This window comes from Podarcis vaucheri, assembly GCF_965113315.1.
Source record: "Podarcis vaucheri genome assembly, chromosome: Z".
NCBI classification, from domain to species: Eukaryota; Metazoa; Chordata; class Lepidosauria; order Squamata; family Lacertidae; genus Podarcis; species Podarcis vaucheri.
The window spans coordinates 49,031,322-49,043,746 of NC_138758.1; the positions used below are offsets into that span (position 1 = coordinate 49,031,322).

The 12,425-nt window shown below is 45.8% G+C and overlaps 1 protein-coding gene and 1 long non-coding RNA gene across 2 annotated transcripts in view; one reads left to right on the top strand and one right to left on the bottom strand.

Moving 5' to 3' along the window:
* The window catches only part of LOC309524422, a 59,532-nt gene that overhangs the window by 29,106 nt on the left and 18,001 nt on the right, over positions 1-12,425 (top strand). The window lies entirely within an intron of this gene.
* On the bottom strand, positions 184-12,349 carry COQ4 (coenzyme Q4; the record flags this gene model as incomplete). The annotated part of the gene is made up of 7 exons (XM_082209016.1): positions 11,790-12,349; positions 9,827-9,997; positions 8,066-8,162; positions 6,344-6,446; positions 5,023-5,152; positions 2,152-2,245; positions 184-346 (listed from the first exon to the last, which is right to left on the bottom strand). The coding sequence occupies exons 1-7, from the start codon at positions 11,884-11,886 to the stop codon at positions 184-186; spliced, it is 855 nt and encodes a 284-aa protein (XP_082065142.1). The 5' UTR covers positions 11,887-12,349.

Genomic DNA, 12,425 nt, shown 5'->3' on the forward strand with positions numbered 1-12,425 from the left:
GCGGCAGGGAAAATGCAGAACATGCTGCCAACTGAATTAATAAACTTTTTGCTTGGCCAAACCGTGGCTGCTCAGCTGATCCAAGGCAAGCTGTGGTTTAACTTCTGAGACCCTAAATCTACTTCATCTACTGCTTCTTCAATGCCTGCCAGTGACTTTCCCCCCATTTTCCCCAGCAGAAATTTACACCGGAATTGCCGGAGGTGGCAGGATACCGATTTCGTGACGAAGAGAGTCTATGGTTTGCTCCCAGCGCTCCTCATAATAGAAATTCAGGATGCAGTTGACGCTACTTCCACTCCGAACAGCCCATGGGATGAGCTCAGTGGTCAGTACACGCAGCTTCCTGGATGGACGGAGACGGAAATCCAAAAGTTATTTATTGGTTTGTTTTGATTCCATTCCTGAGTCGTTTCCCACAAAATATCTTGAAGCAGAAAAGAAATTACCATAGATTCCGGCGTATTAGGCGACTGGGCGTATAAGACGACCCCCCAAATTGGCAGCTGCCAATCTGGGGGGTCGACTTATACACCCAGTCGCCTAATACGTGGCAGCTTCGCTGGGCAGTGGGCAGCGGGCTCCACGCCGGGAGGAAGCTGCCCGGCAAAGCTGCCCAGTGATGCTAAGCTGGCTTCGCTGGGCACCTTCCTCCCGGTGCAGAACGGAGCCTGCCACTCACTGCTACTGCCCAGCAAACCCATACCCGGCGTATAAGATGAACCCTGACTTTTTAGAGGATTTTCTGGGGTTAAAAAGTCGTCTTATACACCGGAATCTACTGTACCCAACATAAAAAGCCAACTACAAACAATTCCATGTGGTGGCGGGGAGAGAGATTCAATTCAGAAACAGCCTGGGGCAAAGGTCTCCTCACAGAAAGGCTCTGTTGAAAAAGTAAGGTCCTTGATAGGCACCGGATGACACCTGCCTAATAACCAGGTGGGGAGGGTGCTCTGAAGGTTAGGTGCTGCCACGCTAAAGACCTGATTACAGTCATACCTCAGGTTATAGCCACTTCAGGTTGCGTTTTTTTGGGGTTGCGGTATGCCGAAACCCAGAAGTACTAGAACGGGTTACTTCCGGGCTTCAGCAGTCGCGCATGCGCAGAAGAGCTAAATCGCGCTTTGCACAAGCGCAGAAGCGCCGAGTCGCAAGCCGTGCATGCGCAGACACGGGTTGTGAACGTGCATCCTGCACGGCTCACGATCGCAACCAGAGTGTCCACTGTACTATATTGTACAGAACAGACTTCCTGATACGGTGGCATCTGCAGGAGGACCTCTTTGGCTTAGAATAGAATAGAATCATAGAGTTGGAAGAGACCACAAGGGCCATCGAGTCCAACCCCCTGCCAAGCAGGAAACACCATCAGAGCACTCCTGACATATGGTTGTCAAGCCTCTGCTTAAAGACCTCCAAAGAAGGAGACTCCACCACACTCCTTGGCAGCAAATTCCACTGTGACAGGTGAACTGAGGATCTGAGGAACGATGCCTCTGAATACCTCCTGATGGGGAACAACAGTGGGAGAGAACAATGCGTCACGTCCCTACGGGGCTTCCCATTAGAGATCCTGGTTGGCCACTGTGGGATATGGGACGCCGGATAAGATAGGCCCAGCAGGGCTCTTCTTACATTAAAAATTGCTTAGGTAGAACTTCCTGTGTCAGTTCAAAGTAGACTCAGGTTCCCTTTTTAGTTGACTTTTTCCCAAACTAGGAAGTCCACCTGTAATTTTCACTGCTCTTTTCTGAATCTCCAAACATAAAAGAGTTGATTGATCTGAGGCGAATGTTTGAAGGCCGGTCCAAGGCTTTCTGGCCTGACAGCCACACTACAGTGGTACCTTGGTTTGCATACGTCTTGGTTTGCATACATTTTGGATGACAAACACGTCAAACTCGGAAGTGCTTGTCTTGGTTTGTAACCTTTTTTTGGATTACAACCCTTTTTTTTGGGTTACGAACAAATTTTTTTGGGAGGCTCCATTGGCGGAAGCACGCCTTGGGTTACAACCTGTTTTGGTTTACAAACGGACCTCCAGAACGGATTATGGTTGTAAACCAAGGTACCACTGTGTCTGTTTAGCAAACTAACAATGGACAAAATGTTTGCATGGAAGTTGCATTTAAAGGCTTCTCAACATACCAGGCGTTAAGGCGGAGAGGGCCAAATGCTGCTCCCAGAATGCACATGGGCAGGCCAGTCTGGACTGCCTCAAACCACTTTACCACGACTTCCCCTGAGAAAAAGCACCAGGAGATAAGATAAAAGAAAAGAAAATCTCTGTCACAACCTAACTATAAAGCTTTTAAGCCAATGGCGTGGCCTACATTTCATTTGGCTGACAGGTGAATGGAAACACCCAGGCAACTTTGGACCAGTTAAATGTCTTCCTGAATTCTAAGGCTTCGAAATTTCAGAAACAGCAATGACCTGTTCGGATATTTCTTTGCACCCATAAGGGTCAGATATTAGTTTGCAGCAGGTTTCATGAATTTTGCAAAAACAACGACGTTTTTAAAATTACATTTTAGGAATATGGGAAGCTGCCTTAGGGGAGGCAACATGAGAATCTGACCCGTGACCCATCTAGCTCACTGCTGTCTACACTGGCTGGCAGGGCCCCCAAAAAAGTGCCTTGATGCCCACCAAGGCCGGGCCATTTTTTAAAAAAAGTTTGGGGGGCTTTTTTTGGGGGGGGGGTAATTGGTGGTAGTGGCCTGTTCTTTAGAGACAGGTGTCCAAGCATCCAGAGATTTTAAAATAACTACTAGGGTGCTGTCGGGGCCTTGAAGGAGTTCAAAGCCCTTCTGCAATTTCAGTCAGGCTTCTACTGATACAGTAAAGAAGATAAAAGGGCAAATCTCCGAATGACTCCTGGCCTGCCTCCTATAAATCCAGAACATTTGTGCTTAATGGCTCAGGGTTGATTGCACAATGCCCCCATCCTCCATAGCCCACATTTCCTAGCCCTGCTCCAGTTCTCCTCTCCCTCTAGCTCAACCACCCCAATGACTCATGACATGGTTGGATCCTGAAAGTAGGTGAAAGGCAACTGCCACCCAACCTGTGAACATATTAATGCACGGCCTGTGCCTGCTATGTGCTTCTTAAACGGTGCCAGAAGGTTGTGGCGGATATTGCTTCACACATGTACCATTTAGGCAGCAATCCTAGAGACACTTAACCCAGGAACGAGCCCCACGGGAGTCATTTCTGAGCACATAGATTTGTGCTGCTACTCTCTGATTTATTGCCAAGATACAAGCAGTAATTAGCCTCAGCCAGAGCCAGGGCCTTTTCAACGCTGGCTCCAGCCTGGTGGAACGCTCTGTCTCATGAGACCAGGGCCCTGCAGGATCTGATTTCTTTCCGCAGGGCCTGTAAGACAGAGTTGTTCCACTTGGCCTTTGGCTTGGAATCAACTTGATCCCCTCCCCCTCTTTCCTTTTTCCTTCTGTGATGGAACTCCTATTTGGGGACTTCCCTGGCTTTTTTCTGGCCCATTTAGGACCAGTCTGGATAGCTCGCCTTGGTGAAGACTTGATGTTTTCATCCCCAAAAAAGTTTCTGATTTGAGTTCCTACTGAAATGAGGCTGCATTTTAATGTTGTATGTTTATCGTGTTTTTGTTGTATTTTAATCAATTGTTTTTATACCGATGTTAGCCACTCTGAGCCCCGTCTTGGCTGGGGAGGGCGGGGTATAAATAAAATTTAATAATTAATAATAATAAGTAATGCTTCTTCTTGCGGATATGACACCCAATATTGTAAACTCTTACAACTGATAAGAACACACAATATAAAATAAACTAAAGCAGGCAGAGGTTATGTTGTGACCAAACCAGTGACCAGAACCGCTTAGGAATTACATCTGACCACGAGGCCATTTGTGAAAGTGGAGAAAGTGATTTAACACCTTGCTTATTAGCATAAATAGCAAAGGGGTTCCTCTCTCCTGCCTATTGCTCTCTGTCACTTTCTCCACAGATGCTGATCCCCAGATTCTACTTCACCAACTCCGTAGCGTACAATGAATGTGCTACATCCAGTGCCAAGTAACTTACATACACACAGCTCCAAGTAAGAAAATGCTTAGATCCATGTGGATAACTGACCCATATTCGGACAAAAAATTTCTTAATTTCTCAACTAGTTCTCGAACGGTTCCGTTTTTTAACATTTCGGTTCCCGAATGCCAAAAACCTGGAAGTAAATGCTCCGGTTTTTGAACGTTCCTCAGAATTCGAACGTCCGACTCCGCTTGAGTGCAAGAAGGTCTTGCAACCAATCGGAACCCGCACCTCGGTTGCCAAACGTTTCAGAAGGTGAGCGGTCTTCCGGAACGGGTTACATTCGACAACTGAGGTTTGGCTGTACACTGATGAGGGTATGAACAGGCAGTTACTGACTAGGAACAAGATATTGAGGTAGTAGCAGGTAATTTGATGAAGGCACTGACTCAGTGTGCTGCAGCTGTGAAAAAGGCATTTTCCACAATAGGGATCATTAGGAAAGGAATTGAAAATAAAACTGCTGCTATCGTAATGCGCTTATACAAATCTATGGTGCAGCTGCATTTGAAATACGGTGTCCGGTTCTGATCACCTCACCTCAAAAAAGAACCCTGTGGAATTGGAAGAGGTTCAGAAAAGGACAACCAAAACAATCACGGGGATGGAGCGGCTCCCCTATGAAGAAAGCTTGCAGTGTAAAAAAGTGAAATGACAGAACTATGCATTAGGCATGGAGAAAGTGGGGAGACAGAATTCCCCCCCCCCAATAACACAAGTCATGTACACCCAATGTAGCTAAGATTGTTGAAAAACTTTGCAGGAATGGTTTTAACCTCTTTTAAAACATGTATCTTATCTTATTTTCATCTTTTTTGTGCACCGTTTTGATGACCCTAGGTTGTGAAACAGTTTCCAAATTTGTAAAATAAAGGAAAATAAAAGTGATGTAGTAAACAGGGCGACCAGATTCAACTCAGCCATAAGAAGCCTTGTCTCACCGAGCATATTGGTGGGCATGCCAAGAAGGGTGTGCATCAGATCATGGACCTCTCTATACCGCTGGACCACATAGGCCAATTCTTCATCATCTACAAACTTAGGAGGCATCCTGGTGTCTGGAGAGATTCTCTGCCAACCAGGAAAAAGAAAAAGTAGGCTTATGTGCATCCACTACTAAGGAGAGGTTGCAGCTCAGTGGTAGAACTTTGCATGCAGAAGGTCCCAGGTTTGACCCTTGGCCTCCCTGGTTAACAAGGAGCAGGTAGCAGCAGAGCGCTGGCGAAAGACCCTGGAAAGATGCTGCCAGAGCTCTGTTGGATTATTAGTGATTAACCACTGATATTTTAGTTACAGATAGGTAGCCGTGTTGGTCTGCCATAGTCAAAATAACAAAATTCCTTCCAGTAGCACCTTAAAGACCAACTAAGTTAGTTCTTGGTATGAGCTTTCATGTGCATGCACACAAAATCTGATATCTGAAGAAGTGTGCATGCACACGAAAGCTCATACCAAGAACTAACTTAGTTGGTCTTTAAGGCGCTACTGGAAGGATTTTTTTTATTTTCACTGATATTTTAATATATGATCTTTGACATTCTGCCTTTGGAGGTATTTCTAGATATGTGTACACATGTATGCTGAAAAATTCGTATTATTCTAGGACAGGGGTTGGCAACCTAAGGCCCATGGGCCACAAGGGGCCCACGGGGGTCATTTAACTGGCCCACGAGCCGCCCCCCAACCGAGCCGCCCGCTTGGTAAGTCCCCACGCACTGCGCTAAACCAGCGTGGTGCAGGGACTCGTTTTCGTGGCACTGGAAACAGCACCTGCACAGATGCTAGAAATCGCGCCTGCGCAGACGCCAGAAATGGCAGGCACGGGCGCACGTACTCACAATCCAGCCCACAGAGGGATCTCCACTGGAGTGAACCGACCCAGGCAAGGTAAACCTTGCCAACCCCTGTTCCAGGACATTGGCACCCACTGACTCAGAGACTGAAGACACTGAGGACATTTAATGGAACATCACAGGATCAAAAGAGTGTGTTTTGGGTGGAAGGAGAGGGGATTTCTTATCTATGTTTTCTATGCTTGGTTGTATTTGTAATGATTATATATTTATATTATAATTATTATATTTACACACACACACACATATATAAAGCAATAAAGATTACTTTTCTGAAAACAGAAAGAACACTAAACCACTTGACATCAAATTTGGCCTGTGAGGCTGATCCAGAGAAAGACCATGGAACCAAAAAGGATCCCAACCCCTGCTCTATTGGAAACCCAGCCGTAAGCACTACTATACTCACATTATCGTCCAAAAACCGGACATACTCTCGGCCAAAGGTCCCGTCTGGAAGCCCCCGAAGTCCACGGATATCTAATGTGGAGAGGCGTATCCGAGGCCGTTCTCTGCAAGGGAAGGCAAATTGGACGATGGCTGGCTTAGCCTGTGAAATCCAGAGGGTTAGCTGACCTTTCTACATCCCTATAGTTCTATTAAGGCACTGAAGCATGTAATGAGGGCAAATTGCCATACCTTTCTGTTAGGAATCTGTGGCCTGCCAGATGTTGCTGGAATCCCTCTTCCCAAGCACCCAAGCCATGGGAAGTGGTCAGGGATGATGGGAGTTGCAGTCCACTGGTATCTGAAGGACCACAGGATCTCCCATCCCAGCTTCAAGTAATTCAGAAATACTGAGCTTGAGCACAATCCAACTGCATCTAAATCCCACCAACATCGATGGCAAGAGCTGAGAGTGCAACCCTTCAGGGCTTAGCATTTAAAGTTATGTTTTATTGTTAGTCTCTGCATTGGATCAGGTTATTATAAGATGTGTGTTCTTTGCTGTATATTTTATCGCTGTAAACCACCTTTTGCATAGCAATATAGAAAGGGGGTATACAAACTGAAAGTGAAATGAAAGTGAAATGGCTGGATCCATTGCACAAGTACAAAAAGCCCCATGGAACTGATTCCTAAGTTAGGTGCGTGCACAGGTTTGCAGTGTGAAATGCAGTAAATGTAGCCATTAAAACAAAATAAAAATCCAAAATCCATTTCATGGCAATACTTTTATTAACCTAGATCTCGCAAGCCAGTGTGCAGTTACTGTTAGTAATATAAAGCCCTTAACAACTTGGCACCAGTTTACCTATGAGTTCTCCTTACCCCACATGTGCCCACTCAACTCTTAGATTGGCAGAACTGGCGCTACTACAGGTGCCACATAATACCTACTCCACATTTGTAAGAATTCAAATGCTCTGTTTATCCATCCATTTATCAATCTATCACCAATCAGTAGATATTAGAAAGACACTTGATCATTTAGTGTGGCAGCACCTACACTTTGGAACTCCCAGCTTATTGATATCAAGCAGGTATCTTCACCAAACTCTTTTTGGCGCCTGCTAACCTATCTGGAGGCTTACAAAGTCGAGGTAATTTTAATCTGTTTTAGTATTTTAACTTTTGCATGGTTGTGATTTTTTTCTTGATATTATTGTTTTATCTTTTGTAAAAAGCTTCAAAGGTTTTTTTTTTTTACAATCAAGTGGCATATAAATTCTATGAAAATAAATAAATAAATTTCATCCCCCCCAACAGTTGTATAGCAATTCTGCAGCAACTGAGCACAGTGCTCACTAGGCTATCTCTTTTTAAAAGCATAAACACTACAAATGAGGAGTGTATTTTAGGATTGCAGACTTAAAATCCCCAGTTATAAATGTGTGCTTAATGTATGCTGAAGGCGAGTTACTAATCCTCATATGTGAACTCAAATATGAATAGATGTCCCCAAAGGGTACTAATCTCTGTAACTTAGGGGTGGAGAGCCTGCAGCCCTCCAAATATTTGCTGGAGTCCAATTCCCATCATCCCTAACCATTAGTGATGCTGGCTGGAGCTGATGGGAACTGCAGTTCCGCAAGAACTGGAGAGCTACATGTCCACGAGCCCAGCTGCGACAGAATCTCTTCCCAGCTGCAGACTAAAAACAAACCAAAACAAACACACATTCACATACTGTAGGATCCGATATCCCTCTGGGTCATTCCTCATCTTCTCCCTGAGGCTTCTCAGAGCTAGGTACCCTGTTGTCTCCCCAAGGACGGCCACCATATCTGTAAATGGAACCAAACAAGAGAGGAAGACAGTAAGTTAGCGGGAACAGAGCTCAGGACAAGTCACAAAACTCACCGGAATGAAAACTTGCAGAGCAAATGAATGAATTTGGTATAGCAATGACATTCATCAACACAACAGCCTTCAAAGAGCCACCACTTTTAAAATGAGATTCAGTGAGCATGTGTGCAATAATGGGACCCATGAAGCCCTTCCTGGCCAGCCAACAGGAGAGGAATAGTGGCAAATCTGTGTATGCGACGGAGTCATGGCTGTTATTCCACATGGACTGCTAAGGGCAGGAATTTCACTGAGAACCTGGCAGAGCAGTCTTTGCCAGCCAAGTTCTCTCCAGATGTTTTAGATTGTAACTCCCATTAGGTCCAGCCAGCATGGCCAAGGGAGTTGTCGTCCAAAATAACTGCATGGGGGATCAGGTTGGCAGGTTGGTATAGAGTTTGACTGTGAGAAAGAGCTATGTATGATGATGATGATGATGATGATGATAATAATTTTTATTTATACCCCGCCCTCCCCAGCCAAGGCCGGGCTCAGAGCGGCTTACAAGCAATAATAAAAACAAGTTAAATGATTACAACTTAAAAACAAAATTAAAAATACAACATTAAAATATTGAAACATTAAAATAAGAGATAAAATAGAAATTTAGCCAGCAAGTGTTGGAGAAATTTTTTAGTACTGCTAGGGAGGCATTTGCAGACCCCATGCCCAGCAAAGCTCTTACGTGGCTTTTGGGCAAGATGTTGATTCCTCTGTTCCCAAGTTGCTTAAAAGCATTAGGGTTCCCAGGAGCTGACAGCTCACCAAAGTACCTCACCAAAGACTCTTGAGTAAGCTTAGTAGTCAATGATTAAGAGGAGAGGTCCTCTTGTGATTCAGGAACTGGTTAAGTTGGAGCAAGCAAAGGGCAGGAATAAATAGACAGTTCTCCAAATTAAGAGATGTAGAATGTGGAGTCTCCTAAATATCAGTATTGGGACCCATGCTTTTAAACTTGATCATATATGTTCTGCAGGTAGGGGTGAGCAGTGAGGTGGCCAAGTCTGCTCATGATACTAAATTGTTCAGGGTTGTTAAAACAGGGAGAGATTGTAAAGAGCTCCAAAAGGCCCTCTCCAAACTGTGTGAATGAGCAGTAAAATGGCAAATGTAATTCAGTGCAAACAAATGTAAAGTGATGCATTATAAAAAGCAACTGAAAATAAAAACTGTCAATAGCATACTGCCCTCAAAGAAATCTATGGTGTGACCACATCTGGAATACTGTCAGCTCAGCGGGTAGGATTCTAAGGTTCTGTAGAAGTACAAAAACCCCACAACAACACAAAAACCGCTCAACGAGGACTGAATGCTCAGTTAGCATGGAATGTGGGCTGCCAGAGGGAGTGGGGGGAAACCCAGAAAACTGGGGCTATTGAGGGGGACTGGAATGGAGAGTCCTGGGGGAAAGTATGACTGTCTCGCATCCAGAACAGGAGCACTCAACATTGTTTTGTTATCGGGGGCCCCTCTCCATCCATGTATACCCGTCAGTTGAGGACAGCACTTCCTGATTCCCCCGGAAAGTACACAAGATACGTGTACTTCGCTTGCTAGCAAAACTAAATGCACACCTTGCACAAAATGGCATGCCCCAGCTCACCATGCCGGTAGGGATTGTAGAGAGCCATGAACGCTGAGCCAGCTGCCAGCAGGCCTTTCTGCAGAGGACTGGTGGGGATGTGTCCTGGATACAATGGGTAATATTTTTCTTCTCCTGTGGTGCTGTCAGTGGCTGATGGCTGGTCAGTATGGCAGAGGAGACGTCCCGTACCTGAGGAAAAACAGCCCAATAAAAGGACAGGGATGAGCAAGGTGAACAGCTGACCTTCCTTTGTCCTATTTACTGATGCTAGTGGCAAGAACCTAGTGTGACCCCTCAAGTATCACCAGAAAATAAGGATAAAAGCAAGCACAGATTGTTAGAAGAGCTTACGGTTTGGGTGAATTAGATTGAATTGCAGTTTCTGGAGTTAAAAGGCTTTATTCACGAAGGAGCTACTTATGCACTGAGATGAAAAAGAGAAAATAGCAGACATCTTAACTCAACACATTGGGAGAGAGAGAGAATATAGGCTCTGCTCTCTAGGGATGGAGTTAACCTAGACAGAGAGGCTACTAGCAAGGAGTGGTTGGATCACTGGTCAAACAGTAATATTGAATTTATTCTGTGTTTGCCAAATTGTTGGGATTTCTGTCATTTTTTTTTGAATTTTACTGATGTGCTCTATATTTTGGTATATTGGTATACTGATGTTTAGAATATTTGCTGCAAGACTCTTTGGGCGCAGTTCATTGTGGAAAAGTGGCACAAAAGTTAGCGCAATCAACCAATCAACTTTAAAATGTCATTCCCAATGTATATCTAAAAGGGAACAACAACAGCTTCAATCCCCACATAAGAAGAGTCCTGCTGGATCAGGCCAATGGCCCATGTAGTCCAACATCCTGTCCTCACAGCGGCCAACCAGATACCTCTGTGAGAAACCCACTATCAGGACTCAAACACAAGAGCCGTGATTTCCAACCAATGGTATTCAGAAGCATTCCTGCCTCCAACTGAGTAACTAGAGCATAGTCATGATGGCTGGTAGCCATCTATAACCTTATCCTCCTCCATGAATTAATTCAGTCCTCTTAAAGCCATCAAAGTTAGCCATTGCCACCTCCTGTGAGAGCAAATTCCACGGTTCAACTATGTGCCATGTAAAGTAGGCTTTCCTTGTACCAGTCCTGAATCTTCCATTTAGCTTTATTGGATGCCCACCAGTTCTGGAGTTACAAGAGGGAGAAAAGTTTTCTTCTCTCCAGCTTCTCTTCACCTAAAGGTACAGCTTCTGGTCATGTGGCCAGCATGACTAAGCCGCTTCTGGCGAACCAGAGCAGCGCACAGAAACGCCGTTTACCTTCCCACCGGAGCGGTACCTATTTATCTACTTGCACTTTGACATGCTTTCGAACTGCTAGGTTGGCAGAAGCTGGGACCCAACAACGGGAGCTCACCCCGTCACGGGGATTCGAACCGCCGACCTTCAGATCGGCAAGTCCTAGGCTCTGTGGTTTAACACCCGCGTCCCTTCCTAACTTCATAGCAGGATGTAATCTTAGCAGGGAACAGAAAACAGGGACAGCTATGTGTGAAATGAGCTGGGGGTGAGTGGGAAAGGGAAGAGGCTCAGGACTACAATACCTCAAGGACCGTCTTTCCACATGTAAACTCTAATCACCATGTGAAGCCCTTCTTCATGTACTCTCCTCCACGAGATCGGGAGAACGGCAATATTGAGAATGAACCTTTTCGTTTGTGGAATGCTCTCCCCACAGATTCACCTGGTGCCTGGTTTGGGAGCGAGGTGAAAATATTCTGCTATAACCATATATTTGGCCAATTAAACAATCTATGGCCTTTTAAAAACTGTTTGCATAAGGGGTTATTGCTATTGTTTATTGTTGTGGTGTGCATTTTTCTTTTTACACTGTAAACCGCCCTGTGATCTTCGTTCGAAGGGCAGTATAGAAATCTAATAAATAATAATAATAGAGGGATAAACTGCAAGTGCACTTGCCTCTGATCATGCAGAGATCAACGGCTCCTCTCAGGTCCCCTGCAAGGGGCAGCAAACTTCGGCTCCTCCTGGGTAGCAGCAGCAGCGCCAGAGCCATAGCTAGTTTTGCTTTATTCCCTTTTTGAACAAAAACTAAGGCAAGAATCCCAAAACGAAACACGCATTACCTTCTGCGGCCGGCAGGAGCTACCCGAATACTGCTCCTCGCAACCACCCACCCCTTCCCGCCTTACTCCCTGGTCTTCTGCGCTGCGCCTCCTCACGCCACTCGCCCCTTGATCCCTCCAAAACTCTCCTTTTTCTGCGCCTTTGCTATCTTCGCAGCAGCTCTTGTTTCCGGGAGGGCTGCATTTCGTGAGGGACTCACGAGGGCGGCGCCCACCGTGAGCGACGTGCGGAGGTTTCTTGCGTATCCCCTCCCAAGTTTCGCAGCGGCGCTCGTTTCCGGGAGCGACGGCTGCGTTTCGCGAGGCGCCTTTGCGAAACACGGTGCGGAGGCGTTCTACGTGTCTTCTTTCCGCTTAGTGCCGGCGGCGCTTGTTTCGTGACGCCCCCAAGATGGCGGCTCCGGGGGGACGTGGTTGGAGGTTACACCTCTTGCCCTCTGCGCCTTCCGCTTTCCGGCCTTGGCAGCAG